At 43.0% G+C, this 20,094-nt stretch overlaps 1 protein-coding gene across 1 annotated transcript in view; it reads left to right on the plus strand.

Moving 5' to 3' along the window:
- LOC105545855 overlaps positions 1-20,094 on the plus strand; it is an 82,697-nt gene that overhangs the window by 59,384 nt on the left and 3,219 nt on the right. The window contains 4 exon segments of the mRNA XM_011988894.1: positions 2,589-2,660; positions 12,810-12,926; positions 12,928-13,008; positions 17,655-17,762. Coding sequence (XP_011844284.1) covers positions 2,589-2,660; positions 12,810-12,926; positions 12,928-13,008; positions 17,655-17,762 — 378 coding nt within the window.

A 20,094-nucleotide genomic window follows, 5' to 3' on the forward strand; every position in this document is an offset into this window, starting at 1 on the left:
ACCTGAGGTTAGGAGTTCGAGACCAGCCTGGCCAACATGGTGAAACCCCGTTTCTACTAAAAGTACGAAAATTAGCTGGGTGTGGCGACACATGCCTGCAATCCTAGCTACTTGGGAGGCTAAGGCCGGAGACTCGCTTGAACCTGGGAGGTGGAGGTTCCAATGAGGGGAGACCGCCTTGCTGCACTCCAGCCTGGGCAACAGAGCAAAACTCCATCTCAAACAACAACAACAACAACAACAACAAAACAAAGACTTCAACACATGAGTCCTGGGGGACACGATTCAGTCCATAACAAGAGCCCCATGAGACAGCTATGACAACGTTCTAAAAGAAGAAATCCGTCGCAGTTGGCATCTGGCAACCAGAATCTGCCATCTCAGTGACTGGATGGAGTGTGGTTTAGGCATTTGACTTCAGGTGTACTCCCCACAAGTACAGAGTATGTGGCTTACGAGACGGTGAGACCTTGTTTTGCAGGTGTGGGGAGTGACTGATTCAGTTTATTCCGTCTGCCTTTCTCGTCAATGAAAGCCCATTTTCTACATCCATGTTGCTAGAGAATACACCACTAAACTTTCCAAGGAAAAAGCACTTCCAGACAAATTACACCAGCTAGTGAGACCTCCAGTGTTGAGCAGACATAGAAAATGACAGCTGACAGGCTTTAGTGAGAACTTCTGGAGTGTGCACTTTCTGATTCGGCATTTGCTAATCAATGCAGGAATGTGAGTGTTTGATTACTGAAACTGCTACCCCTAGGAGGTGGATTAAAACTAATTACCTTCATAAAAGCAGAGAGTATAAGGATGGTCGCCAGGGGCTGCAGGGAGAGGAAAATAGGGAGATATTGGTCAAAGGGTGCAAAATCTCACTTATGCAGGATAAGTAAGTTCTGGAGATCTATGTACTGCATTGTGACCATAGGTAATAATGCTGTATTATAGACTAGAAATTTGCTAAGGATTGAAATATTAAATGCTCTCACTAAACACACACACACACACACACACACACACAATGGTAATTATGTGAGATGGGATATGTTAAACAGCTCGATTGTCGTAATTACTCCACAATGTATATGTATATCCAAACATCATATTGTACACCTTAATTGTCTACAATTTTATTTATCAGTTGTAACTGGATAAAGATGGAAATTTAAATAAAATATATGCTCTTTTATATCACATCGACAGAACTAAAGAAAAAAGGAGATTTCCAACATCATGACGTGAATTGTTTTCTGATGATGTCTAAATCTCCTCGCAATTCTAACATCAGTTCCACTTTCCTTGAGAAAAGTAAACCAGAATCTTTCTTTGGCTGTAATGTTTCTGACAGTCTGAAAAAGAAGGGACTATCTTATTAATAGCATCCAGAATTTTAGTTTTGCATATTAAGAAAGGCACTGAACACCCTAATCTCTCTTTTTATGTGGATTATGGACCCAGGGAATTTGATACCTATTCTGAGAATTTATGTAAAATTGAGTAATTTCAGTTAGGTCTTTAAATTGAACGATAGTGTCAACACTAGCTCTTTCCCCCTAGTAAAATAAACAAAGGAATATTTAAAGAAGGAGGATGCTTTTGTGGTAGGAGTTTTTAAGAAATTACTTTAGGCAGGCCGGGCGCGGGTGGTGGCTCACACCTGTAATCCCAGCACTTTGGGAGGCCGAGATGGGCGGATCACGAGGTCAGGAGACTGAGACCATCCTGGCTAACACAGTGAAACCCCGTCTCTACTAAAAAATAAAAAAAAATAGCCGGGCGAGGTGGCAGCGCCTGTAGTCCCAGGTACTCGGGAGGCTGAGGCAGGAGAATGGCGGGAACCCGGGAGGCGGAGCTTGCAGTAAGCTGAGATCCGGCCACTGAGCTCCAGCCTGGGCCACACAGCCAGACTCCGTTTCAAAAAAAAAGAAATAACTTTAGGCAAATAGAGAGAAAAAGGGGTCCTTGGGAAATTTTCATTTTTAAAGAGAGAAAAAGGGGTCCTTGGGAAATTTTCATTTTTAAAGACGTTTCTTGTCTAGCTGGAAAGCCGCAGCTCTTACAGCCAAACAGGCAACCTTTGATATGCAAATGTCATCCATTAGAAACTAGGTCCACCCAAACATGGGGAATCCCTCTGCCTTCTAGCCCTTGCCCCACGTGTTCCTGGCAACGTGGCCACCCCACCCATCCCCAAGTGTGTGGAACATCATGGCGGCCTGCATTTGCATATTAAAAGCTAGGGTGGGAGCATCAGTGTTTTCCAGCGCCACGTAAATGACATACGTGGTCAAATCAATCCCCTAAGCAAATCAGATACCACCTCCTCCAGCCTGTACATATACCTGGCAGGTATCCATCCCACTTGGGGTTTCCTCTTTTGGCTTTGGAGACCCACCTGTCTGTCTCTGTACAGAGGAGCTTCTTCCTTTTGTCTTCTCCCTTCCTTCTTGCCTATTAACCTCTCTGCTCCTTAAAACTACCCCACGTGAGTCTGTGTCATTTTTTTCTAATTTGACTTGAGATGAAGAACCTGGTGTTCCTCCACGAATCAGAGCTGCATCATTTTCACGGGCTGGTAACAAGAATAGAGAGCCATCCACAGCCACAAGACCACAAGACGCAGAACCTCTTCTGGCAAAACGGTCCTGCCTCACCCAGAGGTAATTAGTGGCTATCAGGGCAGACAATTGTTGTTGATGTTGTTCATGTCCCAACTCATTTGTTGGGCTCACAGTACCAAATTTTCTTTATATTTAGTTATTTTTATTACCTGGGAATTTTAATGAGGTTTTTCCTTCTGACCAATTAGAGCATCAAAAACCCACCGTCTTCCCTGCTGCTGTCATTAGGAACCAGGAGACACATGACTGGGGCTTCTCCAGCCCTCTTCACTCCATCCCTCTGAACATGGTGGCCACAGTTAAGTGTTGGGATTTTGAATAGGTTGAGCTGATTATTATGAATTTTCAAGAGGTGGAGCTGATTATTAGTGTGAGTTCTGGGACGCCTAAGAAATTATCAGATAAAGATAGTACATTTTTTCCTCAGGTATCAGTAACATACGGATCATAGAAGCCTGAGATGGTGAGTGGAATCTGAAAATGAAATCTAACATTTACCGAAGACCCAGAGAAGGAGAGAGACTGGATTCATTATTCCGGCCCCTGAGTCTAGTCTGTCAGTTCTACTCTTGGGCTTCGTAGTTCTATTCATCGGTGAATTCTTCTGTTTTGTTGAAAGCAGATTGAGCAGGGCTTCCAGAAACCTGCACCCTAAGGAGCATCAGCTGGTACAGAGAACCTGGCCCAACCCACCGCTGTGTTTGACTGTGAATGAGAGGAGGCACACGGAGAGGGCAGCCCACCAGGCAGGTGTGTCTCACATCACTGAGGAGCCCTTTTCATTCAAAGATGATCAGCTTATAAAACACCAGTGATGGGAAGTCCCAGGCAGGTCCCCCAGGACCTACAGCAGGGGCCAGCCAAGAATGGCCAGCCGTCTCTCTACTGGGTCAGAAAGAAATAACGAAAGGGGCTGAACTTGGCCGTGTGAGCTGTCAGCATGGACGCCAGACCAGACCAAAATCCAGATTCCGACGGCTGCTCCCTATAGCAGTGGAAACCCCAAACACAGAGAAGACAAAGCAACAGAGCAACTTCCTTACCCAGACCACCGGCAGCCCCATCCTTCTCCATCCCTCAGATTGCTTGGTTACTGGACATTGGCTTTGACTATGCTCCATTCGAGAAAGTTAGAATGAAAATTTGGGTAAATGGTGAAGGAATTCAAGGAAAAGAAAATGCACCCACCATGTTTACGTTACAATACCAAGCTGGACCAGACATTTTCTCATTCAAGGATGAACGTGTTACTGGGGGGTCCTTGCTCCCAGAGCTCCCAACATGGTGGCGGCCACTTCCAAGATGGCGGCAAGCCTTGTGCTCTCTGACCTGGGGTTCTTGGCCTCACAGATTCCAAGGAATGGAATCTTGGGCCGTGCAGTGAGTGTTACAGCTCTATGAGAAGCCGCGGGTCATGGAAGAGAACCATGAAACCCACTAACTAGTGTTTAGCTCGATTAGGATGAACCCGAGGAACTTAGCCGTGTGGGAACAATGGCGAGCCTTTACCCCGACTGAGAGTGGCAATGGGCACCTCGCTGGATCAGGAACACAGCGGACACCCTGCTGGATCCAGAGGGATGGAAGTCAGGCACCGGTATGCAATGGCAGCCAGCAGCAATGGTGGACAGCGAGCAAAAGCCCCGTTCGAGCCGTAACAAACACAGACCAGAAAAGTGCAGTTGCAAGATTTAATAGAGTGAAAACAGAGCTCCCATACAAAGGGAGGGGACCCCAAGGGAGTTGCCGTTGCCAGCTCCAATGCCTGGGTTTATATCCCAATCATTGTCCCTCCCGCTGTGCTCTCAGGCAGTAGACAATTGGCTATTTCTTTACTTCCTGTTTTTGCCTAATTCGCATTTTAGTGAAGTCTCTACTATCCGATTGGTCGGGTGTGAGCTAAGTTGCAAGCCCCGTGTTTAAAGGTAGAAGGGTCACCTTCCCAGCTAGGCTTAGGGATTCTTAGTCGACCTAGGAAATCCAGGTAGTCCTGTCTCTCAGATGGAAGTGGGCCGTCAGAAAGTTTCACCAACATGATAGGAAGGAAAATATGCAGCCTTAAGATGCAATGGGAGATGTTTTAACAAGGATTTTTACTAAAGGAAACTTCTTTTTCCCTTTTGTGTAAAATTTCTGTGAACCCAGAAAATCTGAGACAGGTCTCAGTTAATTTACACAGTTTATTTTGCCAAGGTTGAAGACACGCTGGTGACAGCCTCAGGAGGCCCTGATGACCTGTACCCAAGGTGGGCCGGGCACAGCTTGGTTTTACACATTTTAGGGAGACATGAGCTGTCAATCAATATATGTAAGAAGTACATTAGATCCATCCAGAAAGACAGAGACAACTCAAAGCAAGCTTCCCCCTCCCCCACTGAGAGCTTTCAGGTCACAGGTAGGTGAGAGACAAATGGTTGCATTCTTTTGGGTTTCTGAGTTTTTCCAAAGGAGGCAATCAGATATGCATCTATTTCTGTGAGCAGAGGGGTGACTTTGAATAGAATGGGAGGCAGGTTTGCCTTAAGCAGTTCCCAGCTTGAAAAGGCCCAAGATATTTTCCTTTCGCATTGCTTAGACAGCCCAGACTCTATACCTACAAATAGGCTGGCCCTGTGGGGAGAGGTAAGAGAGTTTTCATTCTTTTCACTGAGGCACCTGAGCAGCTTAGCTGTAAATATCATCTTTGGCCCACATCTATTTTGGAACTGTAGGAATTAAGGAGAAGAACTTGGGAAAAAAATTTAAGAAGCTGAAAACAGTAAGTTGAGTGACAGTACTCCATTTCTCCAGCCTCCTGTGTGTATTACTAATGCAAAAGGTTGAGGTAGATGAAAGCATTCACTCTGGCCCAGAAACTCTCGTTCTTGTGACAGTGAATAAGTCTCATGAGATCTATAGAGAGAGTTTTATAAAGGGGGGTTCCCCTGCACATGCTTTCTCTTGCCTGCTGCCATGTAAGACATGCCTTTCGCCTTCTGCCATGATTGTGAGGCCTTTCCAGCCACGTGGAACTGTGAGTCCATTATCCTCTTTTTCTTTATAAATTACCCAGTCTTGGGTATGTCTTTATTAGCAGCATGAGAAGAGACTAGTACATCCCCTCCACCTGCTCTGCTGCCTGATTTTTCACCAATATCCTGTCTTGAAGGCTTCACAAAGCATATAATTGATTCTTCCAAAGGCATGGGTTATATATACCATACAGTTAAGAGAAAAGAGAAGGTAGGGAGGAGAGTGTTTTCTCAAAAATTAGCACATCTCAGAAAACACGTGTAAGAAATGGATACAGAGATACCCAGAACATCTGCAGTGAAGCTTGTTTAGAAACTTAATCAGGAAAGTTCTCCATGGAAAGAATTTCTGGAGTCAGGCAGGCATTTTTTTTTCCTCCCTATAATTGTGCCTCTTATTCCAGAGACAAATGGAATTTTTCTTTGGGGTTCTAAGGCCGAGGTGAACTCTATGCCTTAGGATCAGGCATTGCCATTAACATCAGCAGCAAAGACGGATTTCTTATTAATGCTTCCATAAATATTTAAAATTCAGAAGTCAGACAACTAAGACGACCCCTAAAAAATCTCCATGCTGTCAAGCTAGCACTTAGACATTTTTCCTCTTTGGTTACCATCGTGAAAAAAAAAAAAATCTCAAAATAGCTACACCGGCGGAGTGCGATGGCTCACGCCTGTAATCCCAGCACTCAAAATATCAATAATTAACATTAAAAATGGATTCCAGAAGTCAACTTCTGATTATTAAGGTGGCTTATTTAGCTGGCTTATTTCATCCTGGTGTACCCTTTCTCCCATTTTTTTTTCTTCTTTTTTCTTTTCCTGCTCTCTTCAAGGCCGGCCACAATGCTCAGTCATAATCGGGAACTGTTTTTTGTGTGTGTACATTAATCCTTTTCTGTGCAACCGCACTTAAGTCCTTGACAGCTAATTAGCAATTCAGATGCAGACCACCTCTAACGAGCTCAGCATGGAACAGGTGCTCCATGAATATGAACTGTTATTACATACATATGCATGCTTTAAGAAATAGCCAGCTCTTGACCTGCATGGTGCCTCACGCCTGTAATCCCAGCACTTTGGGAGGCCTCAGGCTGTGGGTGGATCGCCTGAGGTTGGGAGTTTGAGACCAGCCTAGCCAACATGTTGAAATCCAGTCTCTACTAAAAATACAAAAAAAAAAAAAAAAGGAAAAGAAAAAAATAGCCAGGTGTGGTGGTGCATGCCTGTAGTCCCAGCTACTTAGGAGGCTAGAGCAGGAGAATCACTTGAACCCGGGAGGTGGAGGTTGCAGTGAGCTGAGATCACAGACTGGGTAACAGAAAAATAAATGAATAAATAAAAATAAATGAATAAATAAATAAAAAAGAAATAGCCAGTTTTAGTAAGAAAGTGGAACTTATTCTTTCCCTGAAATCATTGTTGGTTATTCTCTGATGAAGAAATGTTGAAATTCAAAACATAGTTCACAGAAATCATAGTAAAACAAATACAACTGCAATTCACCCCACTCAAATGGACATTTGAGGAGTTGAGATAATGCTGATGAGTTTCATAGGGCAAATTGTGAGCTCACATATTCTAAAATGTCCAGCATGTTAGTTATTTGTTTCTGACGTTGGCTTGAAAGTAATAATGCCTCATTTTCAGTATTTCTCTATATTCTGTTTGCCACATGCATTGCCTTTCTCAAGAGGCTGTGTAGTGTAGTGCAGTGACTTTCCAGATCTGCCATTTACTGGCTGAGGGATCCTGGATAAAGCATACAGATCTTCTAAGCCTGGTTTTCTCACCTGCACCGTAAGAACTAGAGCAGCACCGGCCGGGCTCGGTGGCTCACGCCTGTAATCCCAGCACTTTGAGAGGCTGAGATGGGCGGATCACAAGGTTGATAGATTGAGACCATCCTGCCTAACATGATGAAACCCTGTCTCTACTAAAAATACAAAAATTAGCCGGGCGTGGTGGCTTGTGCCTGTAGTCCCAGCTACTCCAGAGGCTGAGGCAGGAGAATTGCTTGAACCAGGGAGGTGGAGGTTGCCATGAGCTGAGATTGCACCATTGCACTCCAGCCTGGGTGACAGAGTGAGACTCCGTCTCAAAAAGAAATAAATAAAATAAAGAACTAGAACAGCACCTATTCACAGGGTGAAACACACAAAGCACGGTGCCTATCCAGAGCCCACAGTTATGAGGCCCTGTTACTATTCTTCATGATAGTCGTATCACCAGCTTATCTTTTAACCATGCTCAGAAACAAGTTGCCAGCTCTTTAGCGTGGCGGCAGTACCCTCCGTGCTAACACCTGCCCATTTATCCATGAGTAGGTGTGACTCTTCTATTTTCCTAGTTACTCCTTTGAATCCCAAAATTTGGTACCATTCAGGTACTGCCTGCGGCCATGCCATTCCACGCCTTGTCTGGAAGCCACTCCTACTGTTGTCTTTGGGATACTGTTACTCATCTTACAAGACCTCAATCAAGAATCTTAGGATGTCGTTGGCGCCTACCTGCCCAGGGCAGAGACCACTAACCCCTTCTGAGAGCTGCCACAATGCTGCTTTCTAACATGTCTACGCTAGCTCCTCACAGTGTGCTGTGGTTGTTGGGTGACAGCTCTGTTCCTCATAGTGAATGGGTGCCATCTGCAAGGGGTATGCACATTCCCTTCTTGTCCTTGGATCCTTAGCAATCAGCAGTATCTGCCTGCCTCTGGTAGAAACTCAGAGGCTTATTGAGTAGACTTACATTGACATCTAATATTCTCCAACTTTCTGTTTGATCCTACTCTAAGGCTTTTTCCTCCTTTTTCTTGGCAGTGTTAGAAATGCTTGTTTCCTGATGTTGCAAAGAAGTAGCATTTGAACATAAAAAGAATTTTCTTAGCAAGACCGTTTTTTTACTTTCTGCAGAAAGAGTACACTTGCCAGCAATTTTGCCACGAGAGGACACTGAACAAAGGAGACAGGGTCATTTATAACCTGACGCATCCACCCTGCTGCTGTGTCCATTTTCCATTGGCTGGAACGGGACCTCACATTCTGTGTTTGTCCCGATTGGCTAGTAACTTAGAACTTCTTAAAAGAGGCAAAGGCAGAGGAGAACAAAGGAGGGCGGAAGTAACTTGTGGAATGCTGAGAAAGGTAAAAACACCTCCAAATAAGGCAGAGGAACAGGCTACGACCTAATGCTTGCTTGGTCCAGTGTAAGTATGCCAGGGGAAATATTTACGCTAAATTGTGGGAGCTAAGAACGTAAAGTACACTGATTTCTTTATTACGGCTGGCAGATATTTAAGAATGTTAGCACAGATCTTTGAATAAAGTTTGCTTCTAAGAGAAGTTACTATTTATTCCTAGTTAGATGGGGAGGAAAGTCTCTTTGAAGAGGAACCTCTACTTTAGTTTTTGCAGCAGCGTGCACCCCATCCTTCCTCTGACCCCGTGGAGGAACCTGGCCCAACCTGGACAGTCTTAGCTGCCTATTCCCCCAGGATAGATTTGGGATAGGCATGGAAACCGGTCCAGGCCTGAGACTCTCTCTAGATTTTTAAAGTTTAAAACTGGAGTGAAAGCCTTGCCACCAGAGACGAAGGCTGGAGAGAGAGATGGGTGCTGTCTAACCTTGTGGAGAAGACTGCTGTGGGAACAGAGGAGTCCAAACCAAGACCAGACAAGCTGAGATCAGCAGGAAGGAAGAGGAAGGCACTGGCTTCGTTCTAGTCCTTGGGACTCAGGTCCCTGCCTTCCCCACCTCCACCCCCAACACCCAGCCTCCCAGAAACAGCCCCTGACAACTTCTGCTCTCGGTTGGTTCCTGCTGCAATTCTGTCCTTAAGATGAAAAAAAAAATCCTAAATGATAGCATAAAACTCAGCCAACAACTTTCAGTGTTAACAATCTTCAAGGCATTGTTCTTTATTACTATTTTCTTTATACTTCCTCCAGATCATGTATTTAGTAAATCTCTCCTCCCCTGAGCCCCACTGCTCATAAAAGCTGAACCTACGATGTGGATCCAGCAGCAGTCTTTTCAATGCAGGGTAATTTTCTATTCACCAAGTTGACCCCCTTGTCACAATCTGAAGCCTGAAAGTAAAATGTAAAGAGTATTTGAAACTGACTTGTAGGAAGCTGAGGGAGATATTAATATACATCAGACTTCTTAATATCTTCAAAATGTTTTAAGGGGCATTTTCTGTGTAATAAGCCCGAGGGATTATGTTTTTATTGTAAAGAAGAATTAGATGAATGAAAGCATTTACATGAATGCCTTGAACTTTAAACAACATGTGTTCAGTAAGCTGAAGTCGTATCATAGTTGTATTTCTTAAAGAAAGTGATTCACACAGTATTTTGTAAGTGTTAATAGGAGGAATGGAAACACAAGAAAATCACTAGTAATAGGTACACTGAAGATGCACTTTATGGGATATCATTAAAATGCAATTATTCTGTCTCCCTGAGCCCTTAAATTTTCTCCAATGAGTTAATCCTTCCTGTAAATGGATGAAAATTTCAGCTAGCCCAGGACTTTCCACCCCCTCTCTTAGGGTCAATAGTAGTCCTGTGTTCCCCCAAAAGTTGCAAACAGTCTAAATTAGAATAATCGATTCAAAATATCACAGAAAACTTCAAATACAATTCTACGTTAAATTGTTTCCTTTCCCAGCTCAAGTTGGAAGACTTTGGTGGGAAATGGTGGGGAAAGTTTCTCTTCTCTCTCCCCTCTCTTCTTTCCGGGGTTTCTAATCTTTCCGGGGTTGGGGAGGGGAAGGGGAAGGAAAGGGAAGAAAGGACACAAAAGAGATAGGAGGGATTGTGACATACTGTCTTCAGCTGGCTTGAGGTCTCTGGTCTGGTGGAAGTTTCAGTCTGATTCATTCTCTGGGCTCCTGGATGGTACCCTGTCGGGCACTCAGATGGCAATCCCCCTGAGCTATGCATAGTGTGCTTCTGCAGACCCCTCCTGAACCTCCACAACTGCTTTTCTTTGTTCATCCACCCCCCTCTGACTCTACCCAGGCCACATTGCCCTCCAAGGGTGCCCTTTCAATGGCTCCAGGCTAGTTCTCTGCATGTCTAGAGGACCACAGAGTTCTGATTGCCTGGCTTAACTCCAAGCCTTGTCTATTTTTTATGCATAATTATCAATAGCAAACATGCTCATTTTCAAACACATCTCTCTTTGGACAATAAATGCCAAATGTCACAGTCAGCTCAGGACTTACCCATTTCTGGTGCACAGGACATGAAGCCTCCTTCCTCCAGTGCCTTCTGAGAGCCCAGGTCCCTTCTAGGATTAGAAGCACCTCCCAGCTCTTTATCCAACAGGAAACCAGTCCTTTCTGAGCCTCACACATCCTAAGCAGGACTCAGATCCCAGACCACAGTGCCCATGAGTTTCAAGATTGCCTTTAAACACAAAGATGTCTCTTCACCAAGCTCTGTCCAAAGAAATTTTTTCTTGCTCACTTCTCTTGACACTTCTTTGTTCTAGAAAAGGGTGAGATCCTTTAAGCATTAAAGAACCACTTTTCAAAGATTTTGTTTGAAAATCTGCCTTTTGATTTTGTACCTGATTTTGGAATTCTTGATGCTTAAAAAAAAACTTAGATGTTAATACCTTGCCTCACATGGTTTTGTAGCATGAAAGGATAATTAAAGCACCAGCATTAAAACTCAATCCTTAGCAAGGTGTTGTCTATGATCTCCTTAATCTTCACAACAAGATCATCTAGGATTGTCTGCTGAGGTCAGCAGCGGAACCCAATGGAATCAACCCTGCAGGCAAGAAGGAACACGTGTGGCTTCTCCAGTATGCCGGATTCATGATAAGGACTGGACAGCGTCTTACCTATCTGTGTGTTGTTTTCTCTTTCATTAAATTTTTGGTCTAATTCAGTGACTTTCAACACTTTGAGAGGCATAGTTATTACTTAAAAGGATTATATACACAAATACATGCATACTCTATAATTTACAGTTGATTTAAAGGAATTTCAAGAGGAATTTTGACCTCAAATAATTTTCCTCATATAAACTAAATGTGGAAATGAGATATGTATTTAACATATAATTACATTTTGCCAGATGTACGAAATCTTCTGTGAAAATATTCTAAAATAGGCCGGGCGCGGTGGCTCAAGCCTGTAATCCCAGCACTTTGGGAGGCCGAGACGGGCGGATCACAAGGTCAGGAGATTGAGACCATCCTGGCGAACCCGGTGAAACCCCGTCTCTACTAAAAAATACAAAAAAAAAACTAGCTGGGCGAGGTGGCGGCGCCTGTAGTCCCAGCTACTTGGGAGGCTGAGGCAGGAGAATGGCGTGAACCCGGGAGACGGAGCTTGCAGTGAGCTGAGATCCGGCCACTGCACTCCAGCCTGGGTGACAGAGCGAGACTCCGTCTCAACAAAAAAAAAAAAAAAAAGAAAATATTCTAAAATAAATGAAATGCCATCCCTTCATTTGTACTAAAATGTATTTTAGTCTGATGAGAGTGAAGATTATACAGACTGCTGATTCAAAGGACTATGATTTTTATAATTATAATTTTAAAAGCAAATATCTATCAAGCTATGATAATACATCAATTTTCTAACTTATTTGTCTATATGAGCTCACTTTTTAATAACTAGTTTTTGCTTTATTCTACAGTTTGCAGACAACTCCAAACTCCACACTTGGGTTTTCTCTTCTGCCTTTGTTATTCTTTAAATATCTACATTAACAGAGGCTATTTCTCCCCAAAGATACCATTTTTCCCAATAGCACATGCAGGTGCACCCTCACCTGGCACACACAGGCCCTCCTGGCCCTCCAGCACTGGTACCTGGGCTCTACCATTTGACTGCACCCATGTCTGTCTGTGCTGGGGCTCTGTCCTGGTCTTGTCACCCCTGAGGTGTCCTTAGGACACAGGGATGCCAAAGAGCCCCATGTGATCTGTCAACTCTGAGTAAACTCAAGAGGCTCCTTGGGGTTCTGAGCTGAGGGCCAAGGCAGCCCATGTCTGAGCTTCATTACAAAGAAAAGTGGCAATCAATGGGCAATGGCCATTAGTAGTTTTTGGAAGGTGGATCTAGGGGGACAAACCCGGAAAGGGATGAGGCACATGGTCCATCCCTGCCTTAGATGGCTGCTTTTCTATCAGGCTGCACTGTCTCACTGGCCAGGTGGCCGAGGACGCCGTTGGAGGACCACAAAGCTGCAAGTGGCTTTCCTGGGTCCTGCAGGGAACAACTGGAGGATGCTTGGAAGGGAGCCCACATTGGGTCTCACAGGAGTCTGCACACTGCAGGTCATGCTGGCATTAGCCCCTCATCCTCTGCAGTTCATCTCATCCCGGTGAAGACAGCTGGCTGGCCTCAGAGGGTGAGACACAGCTCGAGGGTAAAAACGTTTTTACAAGACATGGACGCAAAAGTGGCCCTTACTTCTGGATAAGCTTTGAAAACTTCCCATTTACACGAAAAGGTGTACTTTCTGTGTGCCACCAAGAAACTTACACTGAGTAAGAGGACTGTTTCACTTTCATCAAGTTCCAGAATGAGGGTGCCCAGCTCTGAAAAGCACTGTCGCAGGAGGAGATTCGAGGGTGCATGCAAAGCAATGTTTCTAGAAAATACCAAAGGAAACAGACATAACTCCAATATGGACTCCCACTTCCCAAAGCTGCTGCTCCATCCCCAGGGCAGAGGCCACATCGTCCAGCTGGCTGCCGGAACCTCGTCATGCTCCTGGAGTGTGTGCAGCAGGTGCCAGCTGGAGTCTTCCACGCTCTGCCTGGAGGTTTTGGATGCTTTCTTCAGGATCCTCTCCATTTGTTCTGCGGATTCTTGAAGGCCACCTGGGCTGGAGTCCACTTGTCCTGGCCACACTGCTTCTGCTCCTTAATCTTTTTGCTCATTCCATCACTTCCTTGAGTTTCACCTTGTCTTGGTCTTTCTTTTTCTTCTTCTGCTTGGTGATGCTGAGCTCTGTGATGCTTTTAAGCTTCAAGGGTCCTTTTTGGGTCTGCTCGTGGGCCACCATGACATCGGCCTGCAGTTCTGTGGGTAGACTATGTATTAACTCACTTAATCCTCCTAACAACATTATGGGGTAAGTGCTATTATGCTCTCTATTTGTATAGGTGAGAAAACAGTACTACAGAAAGTGAGCACCTTGCCCAAAGTTATGCAGAAAGTGAAAAAACAAGAATTCTAACCCAGACATGTAATTTCTGTAAGCAAATGCAGCTAATAGAGATACCAACCAGGTGTTCAAAGGGTTATAGTTACTTCTGGAAATGAGGGGAGGCTGTGTAATAGCTAAGAGGTGAACCTGGTTCTCCAGGGTAGAGACAAGAGGCAACAAGAGAAGGGATTCTGCAAAGAAACCAGCAATAGGTGGGGAACACGGGGATGGAGAGCAGCCACGAGTTTACCTAGGTTGAATTTGGAAAATCTGTGCATAGAAAGATGCAAGCCCCACTGGGCTCGGTGGCTCTCACCTGTAATCCCAGCACTTTGGGAGGCCGAGGCAGGCGGATCACATGAGCCCAGGAGTTTGAGACCAGCCTGGGCAACATGGTGAGAACCCATATCTACAAAAGCTACAAAAATTAGCTGGGCATGGTGGCATGCACCTATGGTTCCATCTACTTGGGAGGCTGAGGTGGAAGAATTGCTTGAACCCAGGAGGTGGAGGTTGCAGAGGGCCATGATCATGCCACCGTACTCTAGCCTGAGCAATAGAGTGAGACCCTGTCTCAAGAGAAAGGGAGAAAGAGAAAGAGGAAAGAAGAAAGAAAGAAAGAAAGAGAGAGAGAGAGGGAGGGAGGGAGGGAAGGAGGGAAGGAAGGAAGGAAGGAAGGAGAAAGAAGGAAAAAAGAAAGGAAGGAAGGAAAGAAAGAAAAGAAAGAGAAAGAGGAAAGAAGAAAGAGAAAGAAGAAACAAAGAAAAGAAAGAAAGAAAGAAGGAAAGAAAGGTGGAAGGGAAGGAGGGAAGGAAGGAAGGAGAAAGAAGGAAAAAAGAAGGAAGGAAAGAAGGAAAGAAAGAAAGAAAGAAAGAAAGAAAGAAAGAAAGAAAGAAAGAAAGAAAGAAAGAAAGAAAGAAAGAGAAAGAGAATCACGCAGCTCCTTTATTCTCCAGACATTCAGTGAGCACTTAGTGTGTCATATGCAGGAGTTTAGGTTGAGGGTCCTGGGCAATGACACAGACAAGACAGAGTCTCCTCCTTCATTGAACTTATATGAGTAGGGCAGACAACAAACAAATCATCCAGATCGTTTCAGATAGCGATGAGTGTTTGGAGAGCACTATGCAGAATGATCTGAGGTTGCAACGGGCATTGCAATGCCTGCTGGGCTCCTTACCCCTCAGGACCTTTCCACCAGCTGCTCTCGAAGGCTGAAAAACCTTTGCCCTGTTGCTGCAGGGCCAGATTCTTTTCATGCAGCATTCCTTTAGTTAAACTGTCACCTTGTCAAAGAAGTCTGATGCCGACTAAAAGTTCTCTGTTACTGGATGTGCAGAGAGAAACCCATTGTGGCTGTAGGGATGGACAAAGGAGAAGGGCACAAAGTGGACAGCAGAAGCAGGAGCTGTCACACAGGCCCGGCCCGTCGTGGTGGAGAGTTTCGATTTCATTCTAAGCAAAACGGGAAGTCATGTTGCTTTTAAGCACAGGAACAACATGATTTAATTTATGCTTTAAATTAACCACTTTGCCTGCCCAGTTTCTCAACTAGATAGTCAGATAGATATATAGATATATAGGTTGGTAGGTAGGCAGATAGATAGATAGACAGAAAGACAGACAGATAGATGATATGTAGGTAGATAGGTAAATAGAGAGATGAATAGGTAGGAAGGCAGATAGATAGATACATGCATACATAGACAGGTATATAGGTAGGCAGGTAGAGAGATGTATAGGTAGATAGATGTATAGGTAGGTATGTAGGTAGGTAGGTAGGTAGATAGATGTATAGGTAGGCAGATAGATAGATAGATAGATAGATAGATAGATAGATAGATAGATAGATAGACAGACAGATAGATAGATAGATAATTTATGGATATAGATACCTATCTGTCTCTCTCTAGCTAGAGATAAAATAGACAAGTGGCGTGATGCATCAGTAGCATTGAAAGACACCTCGAATGTGGCCTTACTTCGAGGTGATGGAATTTCTTTTTAAGCTCAGCTTCTACTTCCCTTCTGAGGAAGTTCATACTAGGGAGCTGCTACAACAGATGCGACTTTAAACTCTAATATCCCAATAATGCAAACACACTGATCAACTCAGCAGGATTTAAGGTGAGATCTCTCCTCAAGAAGAATTATAAGAAACATTTTAAATTCTTTAGCCATCAATTTCACTGCCAGTCAAACCCCCTCCTCAGAGGTGGAAAAAATGCCCAGCAGGTAATTTTTGAAGTGGTGAAACTGCACTATTTCTATATTTACGAGCAAATCACATTTGAAAGCATGTTTTTTTTTTTTTGGCTCCAAAATCCTTTTTTGGCTCTGTCCACCACTGAGGCCATAACAGGATTTATAATGTGGAGAACCGAAAAACTTACATAGATGGAGAAATACAGATTTAGATACAGATGTAAAATATATAAAGTAGATATATCTGTAGAATACACAAACACAAATAGGAATGAAGGTATAAATATAGAAAAGGTATGAATGTAGATATAGAAGACAGATACAGGAGAGATAGGCAGGTAAATCGATTGATAGATGACAGATAGAAGATAGATAGATAGATAGATAGATAGATAGATAGATAGATAGATAGATAGATATGAATGCATAGAAGAGACATAAATGTAGATATAGAATGGATGTTATTTTTGTGCTTACGAGCCCAGCCATTCACCTGCCCCTTTATCTGCCCCCAAAAGAGCTATACTGGGGAGTATACAAATATTATAAATAAAGCAGATAAAAGTAGAAAGATGTTAAAGTCTCAGAGACAATCACCAACTGCTGAAAGATTCTCAATGGAAAAAAAAAATCTTAAAACAAAAAGCTGTGTTTTGCATTAAATTAACTGGTTTAATTAGCCTGAAAGATTTACAAACCTCACCCACCTGTCTTAGAAAGAATACTCCATAGAGATATTTGGTTACTACCTGGTTCCAACTCATTTTCCTGGGTCAGAAATTGATTTCTAATTTTAAGAATTGGCTTCTCTATTGCAAGGTCCATGTCACATTAATTAATGCTGCGACTTGTAGAGATTTCTTCTCCATGGCACGTCAGCCATTTGGACTCTTTTTTTCGGAGAGGAGTCTGCAAACCAAGAAAGAGATGCGTAAGTGTTCCTGGCATTTTACACCAATTATTTGCAAACATTTTGTTGTTTGTGTTCTGGGTGTGTTGTTATCTGCTTGCATAGTTTAAAAAGTATTAGTAGAAAGCATATGTATTTCTAACAAGGACCCAAATGTCAAGCCTTGAGGTACATGTGTACAAAATTGTGTATTTTTAAGGCACTATCGTACTTATTAAGTATAGATCTGTGGCTTGCTGGAAAAAAAAGTTCATAGATATCCAGTTCTCTGAATTGTCCTCATAGGAGTGTCCACTGGATGAGTACAGAATGTTCTAAAGTATAGAAATTAGACGACAAAACTTGATAGAGAACCTCAGATTAAGAGAATACTCAGAAAATGCAAAGGAGAAGAAAGTGCTATTAGAAGTGATACGAGGCAGGCTTTAAAGGGAAATTTTTCCGGAAGAAAATCCATGCTGTGGAAGTCAGAGGGTGTAACTGAAGACGAAATAGTCATTTGGAGAAAATCAGAATTAGAGAATGCTATTATTTGTTTAGACAGTATTTATCTATTTATTTTTTCTATAGATTTGATTGAATTAAGAAGATAAATATTGATTTTTTTACATGCATTCTGTCAGTGTAGACACTGACGCTTAAAGAGACAAGGTCTTGCTTAAAGTCACACAGATAGTAAGAGGCAGAGAAGAAATCTCACCTTGATTTGTTTGATCTCCATGCCTAGGTCTCATCCGCTGAGCAGTACCTCCTCCCGATTCAGCACATCCCTGGTGCCAACTTTTTACATGTGTTCACTTTGAGGATGCATTGTGGGCCTGCAAGAAATGTAAAGGTGTAGTGTCTGCTTTTCAGCATCTTACAGTCAGGTTTGGGGTCAAAAGCCCAGGAAGGTACAGACCCTGAAAACAGGTATCAAATAATGCCAAAGTGAGATTCCAAAGCAGGGTTTTTATGAACACACCATAGAATGTCTTAATATTCAGGGCTTTAGGAAATGAATCATATGCATAAACATCTTAGTCTAAAATAAACTCCTTTTCAGACCCAAGAATAAAGACTTTGCTATTTCTGTCAATAGAAATTAATCCATATCTGTCTGAGAATTCAGAAGCTGGTGAAGCATTGAATTTGCAATAATAGGGAGCTCTTATAAATCACCAACTGTCATTAATCACCACTAATTCTTTGCTATTTATATTTTTATTTCAAAGGGTGAATGCATTTTAAAGTAGTATAATGCATTTTATTCTATATCTAGAATATGATTTTTATGCTTCCCTTAAGATATCTTTACTTTTCACATTAACTGTATAAAACTGATAGCTCATCAGATCTAGTAAATTATTTTATGTATAATTTTATACATAAAATGTATAATTATTTTATGTATTTTGTGTATAAAATGGTATCTAATAGGTGTTTCATCCATGTCTGTTGAAGAAATTTATTCAACAAAGTTTTCTTGTTCACCCTCTACGTACTAGGCACTCTTATACATGTTGGAGATACGGCAAAAAATAAATAACAAAGTTCCTGAGAGTTGATAATATGGTGGAAGGGGCTATAAACAATGAATTATCAGGTTGTGATGACTGTGCCAATGTATATAAAACAAGGCAAGGACAATAGAGAGTGAGGGCAGTGCTTGCACTTGATTTGGTTTACACACGGAACGCCTGTCTCCCAGGTGATGTTTGCACACCTGAAGAACATGAGTGAGGAAGGCGTGGGTCATCTGGGGAAAGTAACTTTCTGCAGAGGGAATAGCAAGTGAAAAAGTCCTAAGGAAGGAGGATGCTTAGTGTGCTTGAGGAGCAGAAAAGAGGCCAGCAAAGGAAGAAAGAGGGAAGGAAGAATGAAGGAGACGCCGATTGCAACCTTGTACATTTGTATAGAATGCTATGGTCGGTTTGCTCCTGAAGCCTCTCTTCAGGAATGAGGAGGGGGAGTGATGGCACATCTGAAAAACCTTTCCTGCATCCCTTGGGATGTCTTTACCCCTTCTGGCTTTTGAATTATATCACTTAGGACACATTGATTGCAAGACATGGCACACCTAACAAACAGGTTAATGATAGTTATGGTTACTGGGTACTTAAGAGTAAATGCAAAGTCAGGTCAATGCAAGTTGCGTCCACAGATCTCTGGCGTCATCAGGAAACCAGACTTTCCTTTTCAGTCGGGGTATTTTGGGATCCTGGCTTTCTATTCATTCTTGTCTCTTCAGGGCCAAAGGTGGCTGCCGAAATTCCAGATATCATGTCCACACCTGAAAACTTCCAATCTATAGTGAGAGCAGCACAAAAATATTTTCGTTGTGCAGTTCTCTCTCTCTCTCTCTCTCTTTTTTTCTGGACATGGTCTCGCTCTCCTACCCAGGATGGAGTGTGCAATGATGCAAGCATAGCTCATGGCAACCTCAAACTCCAGGGCTCAAGCAATCTTCCTGCCTTAGTTTCCCAAGTAGCTGGGACCACAGGCATGCACCACCGTGCCCACTTAACTGTTTTGGTGTTTCTTCTGTAGAGACAGGGGCCTCACTATGTTGCCCAGGATGGTATCAAACTCCTGAGCTCAAGCGATCCTTCTGCCTCCGGCTCCCGAAGTGCTGGGGTTACAGACAGGAGCCACCATGACCAGTCATCTCTCTCTTTTTAAAGAGAGACAACTGTTTCCCAGAAGTATCTGGCAGACCTTCTTTTATTCTTTTATTACTTTTTGGCAAGTCAGCCAAGATAAAAATGGCAAATAAAATGGTATTCCACTGATCAGTTTATTGCAGTTATAATTTATTGCGTTAACCCATAATTCAGGCCCTTACATTGTGTCTAGTACTTTTCGAATCACTTTATATGTCATGTTATTTATTTCACACTATGGCACTATTAGGTAGGAGCTATTATTATCCCAATTTTGCAGGTGACAAAACTGAAACACAAAGAGTTTAAATAGCTTACTCATAACAGAAGAAAATAGATAAAACTCAGGACGTCTGTCTCCAGATGAGGGTGCCACAGAGGGTATCAACTCCCTTTAGGAACAGAGTTCAGTGATCAATGGGCTAGAAGCATCTACATTCATTTCATAGAGGCCACATTTCCAAGAAAAAGTAACATATAAGGCAATATGTTAGCCCAAATAATCAGTAGAAAAGGAGAAAACAT

Source organism: Mandrillus leucophaeus, unplaced genomic scaffold (assembly GCF_000951045.1).
Source record: "Mandrillus leucophaeus isolate KB7577 unplaced genomic scaffold, Mleu.le_1.0 Scaffold34, whole genome shotgun sequence".
Classification (NCBI taxonomy): domain Eukaryota; kingdom Metazoa; phylum Chordata; class Mammalia; order Primates; family Cercopithecidae; genus Mandrillus; species Mandrillus leucophaeus.